The 20722-nt window shown below is 29.9% G+C and overlaps 1 protein-coding gene across 2 annotated transcripts in view; it reads left to right on the forward strand.

The window, feature by feature from the left end:
- LOC106461988 (protein NipSnap-like) overlaps nt 1-20722 on the forward strand; it is a 63010-nt gene that overhangs the window by 38716 nt on the left and 3572 nt on the right. The window contains exons 7-9 of one of the 2 annotated variants that reach the window (XM_013921857.2): nt 4842-4930; nt 11087-11170; nt 18177-19999. In XM_013921857.2, coding sequence (XP_013777311.1) covers nt 4842-4930; nt 11087-11170; nt 18177-18241 — 238 coding nt within the window. In that variant the 3' untranslated portion in view covers nt 18242-19999. The remainder of the gene's footprint in view (nt 1-4841; nt 4931-11086; nt 11171-18176; nt 20000-20722) is intronic. The other variant, XM_022389106.1, reaches the window with a different exon arrangement.

Here is a 20722-nt window from a genome sequence, read left to right on the forward strand (position 1 = left end):
AAAAATCGATGTTTATCTGTGTTTTTTAATATTTACTTTTAAAGTACCAAATTGATAATGTATTTTTCTAAAATTTTAATTATAGTCTACAGTTTGATACCAAACTTATTGACATAAATTCATGAAATAGTAGTTAAATAAAATTTTGAATGCGAGTCAACAAACTAGATGACATGGCCTTTCACCTGAGACCTGTCTTGAAAAGGTTAATAACATATGTGTTGCTTTAACTCGTATAATCTTGTTCATTTGCATGTACTTTCAATTTGTTTACTTATTCTTGGGCAAAATCCATCTTATTGCTCAGACTTGAATTTTTGAAATTGTTTGTATCAGCCTAAATCATTTGGTAAGTGTCTTGTTTGCTCAATGAAGCTGTAATGACAAAACTTTGGCTTAAATAATACCAGTTATGTTTTTAAAAGTAATAGGTTGTGTATTATTTCCCCTTTTAGAAGAATGTTTAATTTGTATTTTAAATGGATGTAGTATTTACCTGTGTGGTGTTTAACTTGAAAAGTCATGGAAAATGCATGATTATAAATCAAAGTTTGGAAAATATGTGATTTGTATTCATCAGATTTGAAAAAGTAATGGAAAATCATTTTAACCACATTTATTTTGAAATACTACACATTTTTGTTTTATTTTTCAACTAGCTAGAGTACCCGCTATGTAAATTTATGATTAATGAAAGGTTATCTTAGAGCATGAAAAGTTGCTTCCATTATATATAATTGTAAAAAACAATAAAAACTGCAAATCATAAAATGTGAACTGCAAGTTTTTTTGTATCTCCCCATTCGACAGGAAAAATGGGGAATTGCAAAAAATGTCCATAAAAATTGCAAAATGTAATATACAAAACTGAAAATTTGTGTGTATGTCCCCAAAGACCTAATGAACATCCATACCATATTTGGTGAAGATCCATTTACAGGGGGCAAAGTAGTAATAAAAAATGCAATAACATAGAAATGCCCTTAAAAACTGCAAAATGCAAAACTGAAAACTTTATGTAGCTCCCATAGACCCAGTGAACCTCCATACCAAATTCGGTGAAGATCCATCCAGAGGAGGTGAGATAGTGGTAAAAAAATGCAAAAATGCCCATAAAAACCACAAAATGCAAAACTGAAAATTTGTATGTACCCCCACATGGACCTAATGAACCTCCATACCAATTTTGGTGAAGATCCATCCACACCCTGCAAAGTAGCTACATGGACATATAACAGACAGTATTGTTACATTTATATAGATCTATTTTATTTATTTATTTGCTCATTCTAATTGTATAACTGGGTAAACATTATTTACTGCCAAAATGTTTGCAAAAAGCATCATATGTAGTCTACTGATGTTTTGAGGTAACCACATTGAAGAACACAGCTGTAAATAAAACAAGGTGCAAAGCAAATAACATGACAAATAATGATTTATTTTTATTAATATTTCTGATTGTTTTATTTTATTTGTGAATCTGGCATAGGCTAGTGGTTAAGGAGTTCAACTTGCAATCTTGAAGTTGTGGGATCAAATTCCATCACCAAATGTGCTCACATTTTCAGATATAAGATCATTATAATGTGATGATCAGTCTACAATTCTTTGGTAAAGATTAGAAGAATAATTGGTGGTAAGTGGTGTTGACTAGCTGTTTCCCTCTAGTTTATCGCTTCAAACTTAGGGACCTCTAGCACAGATATCTCTCAAAAAGTTTAATGCAGAATTTGACAAACTTTTTTTTATTCATTAAGGTTTTAGATTTGACATAATGTATTCATTGCATTCTTTTTAGTTTCACAGGTTTGTAGTAATGGAACTGAACAATGTTTCCTCACTAGTGTTTTCTACTAAATTGAAAGCACACATTAAATAAATAAATCAGAAAAATTTTAACTTTGAATAAATAGAAGCTGAAAAGGCAGTGTTTTGCCTCAAAGAATAATGTGAATACAGGTCTGGTTCTTATTTCCTTGCAATACAGTGCTTGAAAAATACCATGCTTGAGAAGTTTGATACAAGTAACAAAATTGATTCAAGCATCTTTGTATTATTCTGCTTGCTCAACTTCACAGGTAAACTTTTTGAAAAAAACTGCAAAATATACTATGGCAGCTGATACTTTTGAAAATTTGTTAATTGTTATTTTAACTATAGCATAATTGCCTTTTCAATTAAGTGTCATTCCTGTGATTATATGTGATGTAATGGCAGATTTCCCAAGCCCTTCATTATATAAGATCGTTTTCACGGAAATTACATTCAGAAATTAGATGACTACTCAGTGGTTCTTAACATATCCTAATCATATATTTCAGTTATTCGTGTTACTGTAATTTAAAACAAGAAAATACAGAACAGAGAAAACTTATATTCTTTGTTCCACAGTCTCTTATTATTCATTTACGTGTTTATTTGCCCTGTACTGATTTTCCCAGTTTTCTGATCTTGACAACTTTTGCCAAAATCCTGGAAGCTCTTGTAACGGAAAGCATTACAAATTCTAAATTGGACAAGGATTTTCAGATATGGTTATTTCTTTTAGTTGCTTCCAACATTTGTTGCTTAATGATATAAAATTCAATTTTCAAAATTGATCCTTTTTTGAAAATAAATTATGATGATATGTTAATAAAAATTGGAAATAATTTTAAAAACATCATTGTAACAAACTGTGTCTTTGAAATGCTACTATGCAATAGTTAAAATGTCATCTACAGTCCTGTATAGAGCACAAGACTTTACATTGTAAAATAAATTGATTATCCTTTTTTAGTGAAGCATAATAATGTTACTTGGAATAAATGATAATGGCATAGATTATAACTATTTTACAAGGAGATCTGTATAAATATGAAAGAAGTATATACTATACTGGTAATTTCATATATATATATTGTGAAGTTAATTACCTCACTTATCAATTGCTAATTAGATTGAAATTAAGACTTGACAACCACTTTTAAATCTGTCCCAGCCTGCTGATATATTTGTGGTATTGTACAAAAGCCCTCTTTGGCACTAGACATAACATATATTGTGGTTAACATATTATTACACACTCCTCTTTTCTTTCACACAGAAGTTGTTATTAACAATAACTTTACATAATACCAACAGTAAGAGTAGATTAAAAACCAACTTTCTGAATAGTTGATGGAGAGAGAATTTTGCACAGAAAAAATTGATACGACTGTAACTGTACCCACATACCTCTGAGACTAAGCCATTCAGTGAAGAGTCACCCTCAAAATGCTGTTAAAAGTGATGGTAAGATTGATATTTCACACTGAAATAGCATTCCTTTGTCTGCACTTTCAGTTTTAGTACTGATTCAGCTGAAATAGCTGATGAGTGTTTGAATTAAGCAAAGAATTTCACTGATAACGTGATTAATGTATACATATAAAATGCATACGTTTTAAGAGTATACCCTTATTGTGTCAGATAAGGTTTCTTGCTTCAAATCCATACCCTTTGTTACCCAGGTGTAGATGTCAGTAATTGTTGCTTGCCATTATGTAGCTTATTCTCATCATAATAGTCAGATAAGGTTTTTTGCTTCAAATCCATACCCTTTGTTACCCAGGTGTAGATGTCAGTAATTGTTGCTTGCCATTATGTAGCTTATTCTCATCATAATAGTCTTTCGTTAGTGAAGCTGCATGGTTTTGATGATACTGTGGCGGCCTGGCATGGCCAGGTGGTTATGACTCTTGACTTGCAATATGAGGATTCTGGGTTTGAATCTTGTTCCACCAAACATGCTTGCCCATTCAGCCATGTGGGTATTATAAAGTGACGGTCAACCCCACTATTCATTGGTAAAAGAGTAGCTCAAGAGTTGGTGGTGGGTGTTGATGACTAATCACCTTCCCTCTTGTCTTTCACTGCTGAATTAGGCACAGCTAACCAGATAGCACTCGTGTAGCTTTGCACAAAATTCAAAACAAAACAAACCAATACTGTGGCAGTATTTCAGTATATGGCAGTACTTGTACGTATTTGGGAATTCCTTCTGTGTCCACATCTAAAATATTAGTTTTTTTAACCTTAAAATTACTATCTTATTTTCACAGCATTCATTGCTGGTAGCACCCACATATTTCTTCATATTAAGTTATTTTATATTTTTGAATATATGAAAAATCTGAAATTTTATCAAAGTACTAGCTTCCTCAAATCATAAAAAATTCTAATAATTCTAACAACTGGAGTTTTTCACTGTTCACAGAAAAAAATACTTGTGTTATTCTTTTATTTTCTTGTATTTAACATGTACGTTTTCTGTAAATGTTACTGCCCTTCATTATAAATCTGATAGTGTTTTTATTGTAACTGTCATTGGTAAGTAAGCATATATTGTATTATTGCCTTCCAGTGACTCAGCCAGCAGTAAGTGTAAGGGCTTATGACACTAAAAAGCAGGTTTGGATACTGTTGATGAGCACAGTGCTGATAGTTCATTTGTGTGGCTTTGTGGTTTGTATTGGTGGCTTTTCAAGGCTTAGACTCCTTGGCACAAAAGTACAATCCATCCCACTGAAATCATAAACCCATTAATTTTGCACTGTGCGATATACATTGCAGTCTTGGTAATTTTCACTTGTTAAAATGAATTGGAAACATTTGAGACTATATTTTACTTTATAAAGCAATTAAGAGATAGTGAAATAATTGTATCATTTTTATTTTAGCACTATATGAAATTTATAAATTTGTATTTAATTGTTCTGGTCGTTTAACTATTAATTAATAGAATATTAATTTTATATTATTAATATCCTGGTCTTGAAGGTACATATGTTTACTAACATAACAGATTTGTATTGCAGGGCAAGAGGCATCACATTCAGAAAAAGCCATGCTGTAGCTGGATTTTTCTCACAGATAGGACAATTGTATATGGTTCATCATATTTGGGGTAAGTTGATTAGAATGTTGTACTTGATAAATGAACAAGAGGAAAAAAGAAATGAGAAATTTAACAATCTAAAATCTGTAAACCTATAATATTTGACTTGTATGTGATGTCCTTGCCATAACTGATCAAGTTTGCAATATCTTCTGCAATTAAACCAAGATTCACAGATTTGCAGATGATAATTTTCATGAAAATGGGAGAAGATCAATTAGATGTTGGGTGTAGTGAGGAAAGAGATACTGACACAAGATTGGAGTTTGGCAGAAAAAATGATTTTTGTTTTATCTTAGTCAAAAACATGACTGATAATTTTCTTCATCTAGAAAAAGGAATAAATGATATCTATTTATACATTTAATGTTGGACCATGTTAGTTGTAAAGAAGATATGTCAGTAATATCTCACTTCAAAGGTAGTAGGTGCTCTTCTGTACAATTTCTTCAGTCTTCAATAGTAATAGGAATTTTGAAACCATAATCTTTTGTTTTATACAGTCAACCAATTAAAAACTACACATAACTTTATCTAAAAATTGTGTTATGTTGTTTTTAGAGTATCTAGTAATCGATTGATTATTAAACTCATAAGCTCAGCAAAAGGAAAGGAAGACGAAAAAATTGTGAAATGTGAGTGGAGGCTTTATATTGTTCCAGAGTATGAGTATTTACAAATGAGAAACTGGAAATGAGAGTGTCTTTACATAAGCCATAGAGATATTCATGAATTGAAAACCAACTAAGATGACTTTACATAACTGAGGAAAAATCTAATAGCCCATGAATCAAGTAGATTGTTTGACTTTGTGACATATCCAACTGCTGACTTTTTAACATTGTTTATTCTTTCCAGTTCTTTTAAATTATCAGTCCATTTAATGAGACAAAATTAGCTTTTTTCTTCCTTTAAACAATTTTACAAGCTAAAATCACTTTTAAACTGTATTATCTTGTTTAGGCCTACTTCTACAAATGATGTTCTACCTCTAACAACAGTACTAGTACTAACATACAGTCAATGCATTTTTACAAAATAATGTGATTACTTATTTCAGCTGTCTTTTATATCAATACACCTACTTGTACAAAATAATGAGATAACTCTCATTTTAATTATCTTGGGATCTCAATTAACTTGACACTGGATGGAGTGTTGATTTTATGATCTACCCTGCTGTTAAGTATTTCTAGGGTAACATGAACTTAATTTCACATTACAACTTCAAAAATCTATAGTTTCCTCTAGCTGACAATTAAATTACTACATTAAAAACATATGGTTTATAACACCAATATTTATTGGATTGTGAAGTTCCTTAAACAATCCAAATTCAAAAAAATCAAATCAAATAAAACACTACACCAAATTGTCCACTTACCAAGTATTTTTTATGGTTTTCTCTTCTAAAGCCCATGGTATACAGATAGGTTGGCATATTTTCTTTGTCCTTGTTGCTGGCTGTCCTGTCACTGGATTAGTTCTTTCTAGATAGGTGGTTGGATGAATCTGCTGTTGGTTCCAACCTGAAAGTACTCCTGATAGGAACTCCAGGCTTCCCAGCAGGTTGAGGTTCCACTCACAAACTTTTCTCAGGAGTTACCCAGTTGGCCATTTTCTCTCAGAAGAACTTTCAAAGAGGACTATGATGAATAACCTTTGACTTGGATTGTCTATTCTCCGAACATCTATTAAGCTCTGGAATTTATACTTTTGTGACAAGAACTGTTCAACCATATCATGCCACCTCAATGAAATCCTGTTTATCAGCATCAGAAGTATTGCTTTTATCACCAGCTGATATAAGTTTTTCCCAAGTGAAGTCATGTACATCTTTATTCTTCACATCCATGAGACTTCCAACAACCTAGTCCTCAGAAGATGCTGGAGCATTTGGTTCCACTGCTGCCCAACCACTGGATGAAGAACTATTGCTAATAATTCCTGATCTACGTATTTCACTTGGTGACAACTGTTTCTGTTTCCACTGGAAGTTCAAATTCTGGTGTCATAATTGCCTCGTAGTACATAGGAATTTTCTGGTCATTGGAAATTCAAATCTTGTGTCATAATTGCCTTGTAGTACATAGGGATTTCCTGGTCATTAACTGTAAAACTAGCCTAATGTCACACCAATGTCTGCTCAAAGTCAGTTCACAACATGCACTCTTCTTCAGTATCATTTACTTGCACATCATTAGGTGTAGAGAAGCTTCCTGCACTAAGGGTAACTTCCAACTTACTTTTTGCTGAAACTTTGTGTCCACCTGCTGTTGTTTGCATCAGTCTTTCATCGTATCTGGAGGCAATTTCCCACCTTTCATCACCAAATGGGTTTGAACAATTGTAGCTGTGGAACTAGCATCAATCAGCACACTGCAAAGTTTGCCATCAATAAACCCATGGACTCATCGTTGAATTTCCTCAAATAGTGAACTACTTTTCTCTTCTGGGATAGATTAAGTATTCCCACTATTGATTCTATAGTCCTGACTGTAATGGCCATATTCACATCAATTATAACAGTCCCCTTTTTACAGTATTTTCTGGGAGGAACTCTTATTCCATACTGCCGTTGCCTACAGTTTTTGGTAATATGTCCCTTCAAATTACACTTGAAGCATCTTCTGTCTTGTGGTTTATTTTCTATGTTCTGTTGAACTAGATGTCCAATTGATTCTTTCAGATCTTCTATATTATCTTTAGGGGAAATTGATATTACAGTTCTACAAGATCTAATGTTCCTATAACTTCTAGATGGTCCTGTTAGTAGTTTATCTGCAACTTTGATTGATTTCAGTTCCATCACCAACTACAGAGCTTTCTTTAGAGATCTTCACCTACTCTGCTTCAACCTAATTCTCATATCCTTGTCTATTACTGTGTCTATAAATTGGTTGTGTGCCAAGGAATCCATCATCTCACAAGGAGTATCTAAGTAAGATAGTTGAACAAATATTTTCATATCTTTCTCAAGTTTGGCTAAGGCCTCTTCTTGTGTCTGTTCCCTTTTCTGGAACTTTGCTCTAGATACTCCTTTTTGCTGTGACAATCCAAACCTGTTGGATAAAGCAGCTGCCAGTGCTTGATAGTATTTATGACTCTCAGCTGGATCATCAAAGCTTGTGTTTTTATATGTGCAGCAAGATGGATAGCTTGTTGGTCATTATTCTATCTGTTCACTCTGGAAATGATTTTCAACTGAGCCTGGTATGACTTCTATGGTACCTTTCCTTTATATTCTTTTGTTTTCTGCATTGGTCAGTGTTGAACTGGCTAGCTTAATTCTGAAACTGGATTTGGTATTGTTATGGATGGAGTAGTTCAGGAAGTAACAGGTGGCACAGCAGTAGTGGTAATAGATGGAGATCGAATAACTTTTCCAATTCTTGTAGTAGATGGTGTTTTAGGTTTGAATTCTTGAGCTGGTACAGAAAGAGATCTAGTTGGTTTAATCTTTGCATTTAATAATTAATTTTCAAACTGTTTTATTCTGGTACTGATGTTCTTTTCTTCCTCTTGGATGTCTTTCTTTACTTTTTCATTGTTTTCATTCCAGCTGTATTGTACTTCTTCAATTTTATTATTACAGCCCCTCCATAGTTTTTCAGCCTTTTTTTTTATAATAATCTTTGTACATCCTCAATAGTTTTATCAGTTTTATTTTTTATTTTATTTCTTCCATAAATATTACATCCATTTCTTGTGACTCCTCTCTTAAATTCATGTTTCTTACTGCTTGAGCTTTTAATTTTCTTCCTGGTCTTCTTTTAATTTTCTGTCCATTTCTTCTAGTTCTTCTTTATTTTGTCTTGACAATTTCATTATCTCAACTAATTCTTGAAACACATTACTTGACCTCGTGGTCACCCTCTTCAGCAGTTGAAATTCTATTTCAAGCATATTCCAGATTCTCTTCTATTTTCATCACTTGTGATACCAAATTGTTATAACTTTGTTCTTTCTTTGCTGTTCTTTAAAATTCTCAGGTGAAATAATTCAATGTCCAATCCACTTAATGAGAAGAAAATAGTCTATTTCTTCCTTTAAACATTTTTACAAGCTTAAACTGCTTTTAAATTCTTATAAATTGTTTGGGCATGTTCTTGCAAATGATAGTATACATTTCTAACATAAGTACTAGGACTAACATACAATCAATCTACTTGTACAAAGTAGTAAAATAAGTGTTTTATCTCTACTAACTTTCTTTATATGTCACATTACATCATCAGAAACCTATAGCTATAAGTATAAATTAACACAAAAACACAAATGTTTAGATTTAAATAGCTTAAATCTCATAATATTATACATTTATATATATTTATTATTTCAGTCGTGCCTGGCTAACAATACAGAAGTTACAATGACGCTGCTTATGTGCACTCATGTTATTGTAACCAATAATATAAAGCTGACCTTTTGTATTTACAAAGTGGCATGTCTTGGCTGTGTTTTAGTGGACTAGTATTTTGTAAAGTACAGTCACATTTCAATTATTATACGTTATGTATGTACATACATTATTACTATTTACAAATAAGTTCTTAAACTTATTTTTCTTAAAACATAGAATAGTAAATAAAGAAGTAAAGCAAACAATTATATCTTCTAGTTATGACATTTGTGCTCATTTACTGCTTCGCGTAGGTAGCTAAGCCTTATAAAATTGTGCGCTTGGAGGATGTCAAATTATATTGATTCAGTACATGAGTGATATCTCAGCAAATAGAAAAGATAGGAGGTTCTTATTTTATGTTCCAGCTTGTCGATATCAGTAATTGAAGTTCCTAATTCGTATGAAACTATAAACTGTATTTTGACATCACAAGTATCTAATTTTTGAAACAGTGCTACATTCAACATACCACATGACACACAAAAATCGATGTTTAGGTGAGTGTGTTTTTAATATTTACTTTTAAATTAAGAAATTAAATATTGTATAATACTAAAATTTTAATTATAATCTACAGCTTGATACCAAACTTATTGACATAAATTCATAAAATAGTAGTTCAATAAAATTTTTAATGATAGTCAACAAACGTGATGATATAGCCTTTGACCCATGACCCATGTGGAGAGGGTTAATAGATACAAAAACCCCAACATATAATTGTTATCATTTTGGAATTTTAAATATCTGATGCAAAAAGTTATATTAGTGGAAGCCGTTGGAAGTTTATACATAGAATAAAGAAAGAAAAGTGATGATTGGACAGTATGTACTGTAGTTTTTAATTTACCTTGCAATGTGTGAATCTCTAATATAAATTGATAAAATCTAGGAAATCAAAATTGTAAGTGCCACCTATGTAAAAATATTAGTTTAAGAATCAAGTAAATGGAAAAAAAAACCCAAAAAACCTTGTATTTAACAAAACATAATATGCACATGTATAGGAAATGAAATAAATATATTTTAGAATTATATCAATTTTCTAAATTCTTGTCTGTAATCCCATTATCCAAAAATTGATATGGGGAGGTGGTTTGATAAAAACTAAGAATTGAAATGGACCAACTATGTTTTCGATTATCATACAAAACAAATATTTGCAAAAAAAATATAAGAAAGCTTGTGATATTTAGAATTATAACAATTGTTTGATAAGAATAATTTGGACCATTTACTATTTGTTTAATGTTTATATAGAGTAAATTGTTTTTGTCACATTGAACTAATAGGTATTCTACATCACTGTTCTGGAGAAATGTATTTAGGGACTATTCAATAACATTTCTACTATCAAAATTAATAAACCATATATATATATTTAATGTATAACATTAACCTAAAATAAACTGAAATATGGTCCAAGTATGGTGCTCATATTATTAAAATATTTATAACTAAGGTTTATGCCTATAGTTTTGATTATTGACAGTCACTTGATGAAAATGAGGTGAAAAACTGCTGTTTGCAAACAAAGTTATGTTTTCAGGAAGAAAGTAAAATACTTTTTATAGTAATTATTTGTACTGATGATTCTACTTGCATATAATCATTGAGTGCATGTTTTAGGAAAATAGAAAGATATATATCTTATATGTGTATACAGTTTGAATAGATATTGGGGTTCCATTTCTCTTTATTTAAGTGGCACTTGTACATGGAAAAGATGAATAGTATTTCTATCTGTTTTGTATTGGTAGGCTACCAAGACCTACAAAAGCGAAAAGAAGTGAGAGAAGAAGTGTGGAGACAACCTGGATGGGATGATTGTGTTGCTCATACAGGTGATTCATAGTATTTTTCATGTTTATCTTTTAGTAAGATGAAGTAACCTAGTTTCTGGTGTAGTTTTATTTTAATTGTTGATAATTAAAATAATAGTTTTATTTAATTTTTATTATGAGTATCATTAGTGTTTATATTATATTTGTGTGGTAAGAATATTTCAAACTTACCTGTTGATTAATGTCCAGAGACAAACCTATTGTTAATGTGAAGACTTATAAGCTCTTTCTGTGCAGTGCATTTGAAGAAGTTTTCCTCCTAAGGTTCTGTTAGGTCTCCATAATTTTATTCTCTTTTAATATAAGCTTCTTGGTTTATAAAATTATATGTATATATATATATATAGATAAGTCATTGGGATTACAATATTGTAATCAATGGATGATATAAAGCAAAGATAAAACAAGAATTGCACAAAATATAAAAGACTAATAGAAGTTAAACAATCAATACACAGTGTCTTATCTCTATTATTTGATTGATAGAATTTACTCAATGACTAATTTGAAATAGATAGAGAATTAGCTCATTATATATATAAATAAATAGCTCACAAACTATTATATATATATATATATATTCGTAGGTTTATTAAGTTTGGAGTTTTTGCATAGAAACATTGTGTTTCCAGTTTTACAGGTCTCTTCTTGAACTTTGATAAGATATTTTGGCAAACAATTTTTCTTTCAAGAATAGAATCATAATACTTCTATATTACTTTACGAAAACTGTTTAATTGCAGCAGATATATGTTAGTAAGTAGACACTATATTCAATCTGTCAAGTGACTTAAGTTGCTACATGTACGTAAAGATCTACATGAAAGGATTTTGTTTGTCTGTGTATTGATAGTTTTAAAACATGTATTCATTTGATGTAGAAGTTTCTTAGAAAGTAGTAAACTGCATACAGAAAACATAAAAATATATATGTACATGTATTATAGAAGGAAGTTGGTGATTATGAAATATTTAATTTGGAAATTTTTAAAAAATAACTAGACCAGGAACATATCTCAAACTTATATTCTACATTACTTCATATACATTGTCATATCACTTATTATATATAATTCAAGATAACAAAGAATCTGTTGGTACATTTAGGCTAGCTCATCCACTAAACTAAACTTTGAAATAAAGATAAGACACTCAGAGCTGGCCTCTATCATTGAAATATTTATTAAGCCTTCCCTTTAACTCCATTACATTAACAGCATCCATCACATCTGAAGGCAATCGATTCAAAAGGCCAACCAACCTGTTAGAAAAATAAAGTAGCATAGCTTAAGAGGACTCGTATTCTGCCAAAATTTACCTGACGCCTAACATTATCACATTTAAAATGAGAAAAGATGATTCATCAATATTATCATGGAAGTGACCACACCTTAAAACATGTAAAATAATAAATAGATCTTTAACAATTGGAAAACTGTAATGTTTAACACTTCTGTAACTTAGAATTTACCTTAATTCAGGTATATTTAGGTGAATATTTCACTTTTCATGTAAATTTTCTGCATTTAACTGACATCACTGAACAAGATGTGAATAGTCATAAACTTGCATTAAACTCATGTTGGGCTATGGTTACATATCACAGTGACCATTTCATATAGCTTATGCTCACTTGAGATCACTACCTTGGAGTTTGGTCATACCTAGGTAGCAGGGTATTAATGAGTTTTGTACAAGTTATTATAAACTGGAGTTAGTCTTTCCCTTAATATGTGAAATGGAAACAGTTACCATGAGATACATTAAACCTTAGTAGCTGTTTCATGTAGTAGGGGAATATTTGAGACTAAATTATGCATTTTATGGCTCCATGATTGTTTTACTGTAGCCTTACAATCACTAAAACTTTCCAGATCTTTTCTGCCTTTTGGGCTATCACTGATATTTTAAAAGAATTTGAAGGACTCATGTATTCCTCTGTTAATTATACTTTGAGGAGTCTTTTCAGTTTTGATATTTGAATATTCTGAACATTAAGCAGTATCTTATGCTGGTATATTTTTTCTTTTGTGTGTATCATCTCACAGACAGATCAGTTCTATTCTTTTCCTACATTTCTTTTTTTTTAACTAATAGTTTTTTTTAGAAGTGCTTGGTTTCATTACAGTATTGAAAACTGTAGTTGAACATCTTGATACCAGAACAATTGTTTTACATTTCTCATTGTAACTATCATGATGTATGTTCAGTTCTAATATATTTTTACTGGACTCTTATCTGTTTTACTTCTTTTCATTACAGTATTGAAAACTGTAGTTGAACATCTTGATACCAGAACAGTTGTTTTACATTTCTCATTGTAACTATCATGATGTATGTTCAGTTCTAATATATTTTTACTGGACTCTTATCTGTTTTACTTCTCCACTAAATTAGATTTTGGTAAATACAGTGCAGTTTAATCTTTCATAACAAATTCTTTGCCCTACCAATAATCAGACTGAGTGTGGCCCAGTAGTTAGTGTGCTGAACTGTGAATTTAAGGTTCTGTGATTTGTGTCCTGTTGCCACCAAAAAATAAACAAACAACCAAACAATGAGTACAACTTTTTTTTTATTGCTGCTGGTGTCATTAAAACTTTATTCTTTAGATGTTGAATAGAATTTGTAGTATCAACTCAAAGTAAATCTGATTTAGATTTCCTTGCATGTTTAATGCAATTAAATTTCTAAGTTGAGTGACTTAGCACCCTACTAACACTTTGAAGAAAATTTTAAATATTTTTGTAAAGAATTGGCCTATGTACCCTGACATCATTTTTAAATTCCTTTCTATTTATGGTACTGCATTATGTTCAAAATTTAATTACACCACTTTACTATCAATATATGTCAATGAAATTAACATTATAATTTATCTTATAATTGAAATTTTTATGTTATCTAAGTTTTAATTACTTTGTTTCAAAGTAAACCTTTCAAAAATACTTAAACTGCAGTTTTCTTCTCATGTGATCCACATGCTTTGAAAAATCTTGACTTTAGCAGTGGCTCACTCTTAGAAACATAAGCTGGCAGTGTACATGAGTATGTAGATGCTAGATATGTGGTATTCAAAGTCCTGCAACTGTATTCACTGGGAAAGAGATATAAGTATTCCCACCCTTGATGGTTGCCATACCCACCTTCTATACTTTGCCTTGAGATCTACAATGTACATGTAGTTAGTTGACACAAGTGTATATAGTTATTAGAAAGAGCTCAGTTGACACTATACTCTACCAGTGTTTATTTGAAATTGGTGCACAGTTTTCCCCATGTTGTACATGTAACTGCTGTTTGTATTGTTGTCTGCTTGATAAACTATAGCACTTATGGTGGTTTTTTACCTAAATATGCTTTAGTTAGAGAGACATTTAAATTGTATTTAGTTCTTACTTGTATATTTTAGTTAATTGTGTATTATGTGTGTTTTAAAGATCATATTTGAAAGATTTAATGATTTTTATAAATTTAACTTGTTGTCTGGATCATGAAAGGTTATTAACAAGATGGTGTATACAAGCAACTATTTTTTTTGGCAACACATCTCTATGTAGAGTCTTTAAAAATACCGTAAGAAAGCTCTGTGGGCATCAGTTGACATATGGGCATAAATGATGATAGACTAAGAATTTGAAAGGAAAATTAAAAATAAACTGTAAGTGGAAAGATAGATGTGAAAATATGTATATAAGAAAAATATGACTATTGTAGTAGATTTCTCTGAAGAGTTGAAAGGTATGTAAATATTTTCATTTGTAATTTTAAACATTTCATTGCACTGTATGTTGATGATAATATGTAGTTAGTGATATTTACCTTAAAAAACTTTTAATATTCATTTATGACATTCTAGAGATTATACAAATGAAATGTGATAATTGTAAGAAAACTTGTATTTTCAAACTTCATATAAAAACCACCTTACATGTGAACTATTCAGAGTGCGAGTGAAAATAATGAATTTTTTATTAGAAATAGTAGAAAAAATCATAATTAACACTTCTGCCACGGGTATCCTTTACTGCATGACACAAGTTTTTAGTGTCTTACATTAAAAATGTTAATAAAATACTTTTTGTTTATGTTATACAAATTAGTATAGCATAAAATCTTAGCTAATAATCCATATTTTAATAGTATATAAGTTTTAAGTTCTTAATTCTATAAAGCAATATTTAAAAAAATCCTGAATTTCCCCTTGTGTGATACGACACATTTTCTATAGGTATTTTTTCTTTTCTATTTTATCCATCACCCCTCCACAAAATACGAAATTCAACTTAAATTACTCACTATAAAATCTTCATTGCTCAGACAAACCATAATTTTTATAACCTTCAATTTTGTTTTGTTACAGAGCTATCAAATAGAAAATCAGACCCCCTCCTGCCACATCCATGTATTACATCATCTTTTTCAGGATTTGTTAGTATTTCTCTCTCATGTATAATTATATATTACCTATAACCAATAGAATGCCAAGATTTTCATCTATCAAATGATGTATTCTACAATGTTGTGTTCTGAATACAAAATAGTCTATTGCACTTGTAATACAACTTTGGTTCTCACAGAATCACAATGGCTAGCTTGGAGGAATTTGTAACGGCTCTTGTCGCATAGTTAGAAAGCCAGAGAAATTGTGATTGTTAGAGGAAATTGGCTGCTTTTTGCATGTTAATAGTCTGTTTTTTGGTGTATTATTTAATTAAATAAAAATTATTTCATGCATTACTGTAAATTAATATAAAAAATGAAGGGTTAAGTGTCGTCGATAGTCGACAGCCAAAAAAATTATTACTGAAGTAAGTACTTTATTTCATGTTTTTCATGTTTATTCTTTTTTTTTATTAAAAAATTAACTAAAATGTAAAAATAAATATCTATTTACTTTAGTGAAGGTTAGATTATGTAAAATAATAATATAATAGGAATATTTCATGAGGCACGCATTCGAGCAGCTCATGGGTAATTTAATTTGATAGTGTAACGTGAGATGCATGTTCCCCAAGTGATTTACAGCTTATAAAGGTGTGAATAGTAGTTAGACACAGTGCAGAGGGCAATAAAGCAATAAAATTTAATATTAAAAAAATATATATAAATATATATATACTGTTACAAGTTTAAAGCTACTTACAATAAATGAATGTAGTTTCACGTTACATTTGAAGTCATTCTAAAAAGAAAAGGATGTTAATTTAGATTTATTTCGATTTTTATTTTGGTGGTTATGAGGTTAGTCAACTTGACCAACCTTGGATAGACTTATGGTGGAGAAAAGAAAAAATAAATTATAAAGTTTTAGTGAAAACAAACATTTGAAATGTATTTAGGAGTTTTTAAGGATTAGACAAATGAAATTTGAGATTATTTAGATGGGGAAAAGTATTTTTAATCTTAACATGAAAATCACTTTGCACATGAACTATTCAAAACAAATACTCGATATATTCAAGGATATATCTTTTTTTAGTTTATAAAATGCTGCACTAAAAATATGATTTTTTTATATTGCCAACTTTTGTGAAGATATACACATTATGTCAAAGTTAGTAGTATCAAATCTATAAAGACTTTATACAAGTACAAAAAGGTCACATGGTTGGTCAAATTGATTGAGCCCATGTGGAGAGAGTTAAATGTTTTATTTTTCTGAAACTACATGCTTTTAGGAATGTTCTTGTCAAATTTTAAACAGCCACTAGTTTTATTTTTGGAATGAAATATGACAAGAGTGATGTTACCTACTAAAAACAATTAGTAGCTGGTTGTCTTAGGGTTAACCACAGGCTCTTGTGAAAGAGGTATTAACTCTATATGCAGTGTTTGAGGTCAGAGTGGTATTATATATTTGATGTCAGCTTACCTACTCTCTTAATGACAGTTTGTGGTAAATGTTTATATAGTATGTAGAAAATAATCTAGATCTGTATTTCACAGGTTCTAGAAGTTATGCAAATGCAAACTATACAATGGAAAAAGTAACAAATCTAAGTTTTTGTGTACAACAGACTTGTACATTTTAAAAGTTTGCCATAGTAAATTTGTTATTATAGTCTCCATTCCTTCTAAATCAGAGTCAGTCCATTTTTTGGTTAAGGCAGATTTCTTCATCTGGTTTATATATCTATCAGTGTTTTTGATTAGAATGGAAAATTCTCAAATCAGTTGTTTTTTTTGGCAACATATTAACCATTACATCTGGAAAAAGTAAAAACTCTTTCTGGTGTTGAAATTTAAATCTCGTCACATAAAATTAGGTAAAAAATGTGTAATTGTACATAATACAGTTAATCGTATCTTTGTTACAAACCTAATGTATAGAAGAAAAAATGACATGCGTGTGTATCTTTACATTCTTGTTGACATTTTGTATTATTAGTTCTTCACACAATTAAACATTGTAAAGTTATAATTGTTTACTATTCATTTTATTTATTTACTACAGTGGTAAGCCAGAGAGCTTATAATGTTAAAAATTGGGTTTCAATACCTATGGTGGACACAGCACAGATAACCCATTGTATAGCTTAGTGCTTGACAATAAATAATTTAATTAATCATATCTAATCTAAATTTTTTTATGCACTATTTTGCATTAAATGTAATTAATTTTGTTTGAATTTAGTCTGTCATGAGACATTTGCCTGTTTTGTTGTTTTTCAGAATTTGTAGAGCATACTGGAGGGATTCAGACATGTTGGCAATGATTGTTTTTATATAGATGTAATTCTTGTTGCAAAATGCCAGAATGAAATGTAGGATTATAGCTCAACAATTAAACTCTTGTGATTAATTATGTCAACAAAAGTGAAAGTGATGAGGATAAAAAATCAGCTTTCTTTAAAGATGTACTTGTACTACTAGCCCTGATAAAGGCATAGTGGTGAAATGTGACTGCAAACATACATTTAGTTCACTGGCATTATCTACTGTGTGACTTCTTGTTTTTTTACCTATGTCAGTTTATTTACATTAGACTTCTCTTATTTTTCAGTTCCACTTATCAGAGAAATGAGATCAAGATGGCTCACTCCAAACTCCTTCTCACCGATTCTGTAGAAGTTGAAAATTGCAGATAAACAATTTCTTATATTATTGAGTGATCCTGTTTTGTTTTTCAGTTTAGGTTAGATTCAAGAACAGATTTTATTTGGAATAATATTTAATTTCAACAAACAATAAGCAGAAAGATATATTCACCAATATCAACATAGTTTTTCCTCTTATGCACATGGGTTTAGCTCTTGATCTCAATACTCTAAACACAACTGAAAATGTCTGTACTATAGGGAACACTAATAGATCTTTCTTTTTAAGAAATACAAAATTATAATATTATTTCTGCAAGGTAAACTATTTATGATAAATTGCAGAAAAAACATGTTATTTCATATAACAATATAACGTTTGCATGTATAATTATATATAGATGTAATCCCTTTTGCAAAATGCCAGAAGTAAATGTTGGACAATAGCACAACTAAACCTTTATGCTTAGTTATGTTCACCAAAGGAAAAGTGAAAGGTTAAAAAATCAGCTTTCTTTACAAGGTGTTTGCATTTAAATCATCAATGGGAGTGTTTGTTATAGCCTCTGTAAATGGGCATGAAGAATTCACTGTTTTAATGTGTGTGCAACTGATATTGAAATCAAACATACCAATTTTTGTTTAAAAAAAAAATTCTTAAACAATGCAGAATGGTTTTCTTTTATAATTTTTATTTTAAGTAAAATAAGTGATGTATTAATTATACTTTTGAAAGCATAGATCCTTTTAAGAACTAAAACTGGCTCTGTCTGAGAGTACTTTGATTTTTAGTTAGCATCATGTTCAGTATGTAACACATAAAAAGGTATTGTTTTGTTTTTATTTCATTAGGTTTGGGGTAAAATATAGCTTATTCTGAATGCACATTGTTAAATGATCTTCCTCATTTATTAGTTTTTGTTAATTGATATTCAAATGATAAAAGGTAGTGAAAGTTCTTATGTTTTTTTCGTACATTGGCTCATAACAACCTGATATGCAGACGTACTATTAAAATGAACAAAATCCTTTAAAACCTCTCAAGAAATTTAAAAGTAATACTGAATGAAAAGCTGTTAACAGTAAACTCATGTGGGCTTAGGTGTATGGTATTCACTATGATTTTATGTTCTTCTATTGCATAGTTTAATTTGTAGTGAAACTTTTTAAATGTATAAAACTACAAACATACACCTAGCTACAAGTCCCATGATTGTATAAATAATTAAAGTTATAACTAGACAAATATATAGCATCTAAGGTATTTGTCACAATGGAAACACAAGTTTTGTTTAAAAATTATCATACAGTTTTAAGATTTGCAAATTAAATTATATGATATTTACATGTATGTGTATACACACACACACACACACACACGCATGTACATCTTTTATTAATTTTTAGTTATATTGCAAAATTGAGCATTGAATATATGAAACTGTGAATATTAGAAACATATGGACTGATTTGGGGGAAGATATATGTTTTTTTTTATGAATTATTATTTAGTACTTGAACATAATATATGATTATATTTATTGCAGGAGCATCAATTTTGAGTGTGTATTCTAGATAAATTTCAATATCTTTAATGTTATCGTGTAAATCACTTTTTATATGTGAAAAACAATTAATTGAAGAAATACACAAGAAAGAAATCTTAATATGTACTGGATAATATTTGTTGATATATTTGATTGCTTATTAATAATTACATAGTCAGTTGGTGGACGTATACAAGTTCTTGGTGTGCGTCGTTAGTGTGGATGATTCTTTTTATGCCAAGGTAATGCATTAAAATATTTTTGCAGTTGAAAATTTTTCCTAAGCTAGTAATTCTTTTACAGGAAGGTTTTAGTGTCTTTTACTTCTTACTTTTTTTCAGTTTTATATCAAATGAAAGAAGAAAGTAAATGTATGTGTAGATATTACATACCATTAGATTAAAAAAAAATATATCTAATTTTTTATTATATGTTTTTTGTTGTTGTATGCTATTTTTAATTGGTATATTGAAGTAAAATATTACTTATATTTGAAATTCTTGTAAATTTTAGACAACAAAAAATGTATAATATTGTTTTAGTATGACAAAGCCTAAATATTTTTTTAAACTTAGAATTAGAACAAGTCATCCTATTTTATTTAGAATTTTCTTTCAATATAAGCTTCTGAAGTGACAAGTTAACAATCAAAATGCTTTCTGGAAGATAAAATGATCTAACAACACTTATATTACATTTAACAAAATTTGTTTTCAAGTGTTATATGTATTAGAAGTAAATTGTAAATATATTGAACTTTTCCATTGGGGGCTTGATCTGCTGAAAGCAAGAACTAAAAAATTTAGCTTTAGTTTAAAAAAAGTATCACTTTAGACTTTAATTTTGAACATCCAGCTTAAAGGAATCTCTACTGACTTCCATCAAAACAAGTGGGTAGGAAGTTGCAAGATGACTTGAGATTTGACAGAAACTACATCATAGAAAAAGGTCTAACTTTCCACACA

The sequence above is a fragment of the Limulus polyphemus genome, unplaced genomic scaffold, assembly GCF_000517525.1.
Source record: "Limulus polyphemus unplaced genomic scaffold, Limulus_polyphemus-2.1.2 Scaffold1071, whole genome shotgun sequence".
NCBI classification, from domain to species: domain Eukaryota; kingdom Metazoa; phylum Arthropoda; class Merostomata; order Xiphosura; family Limulidae; genus Limulus; species Limulus polyphemus.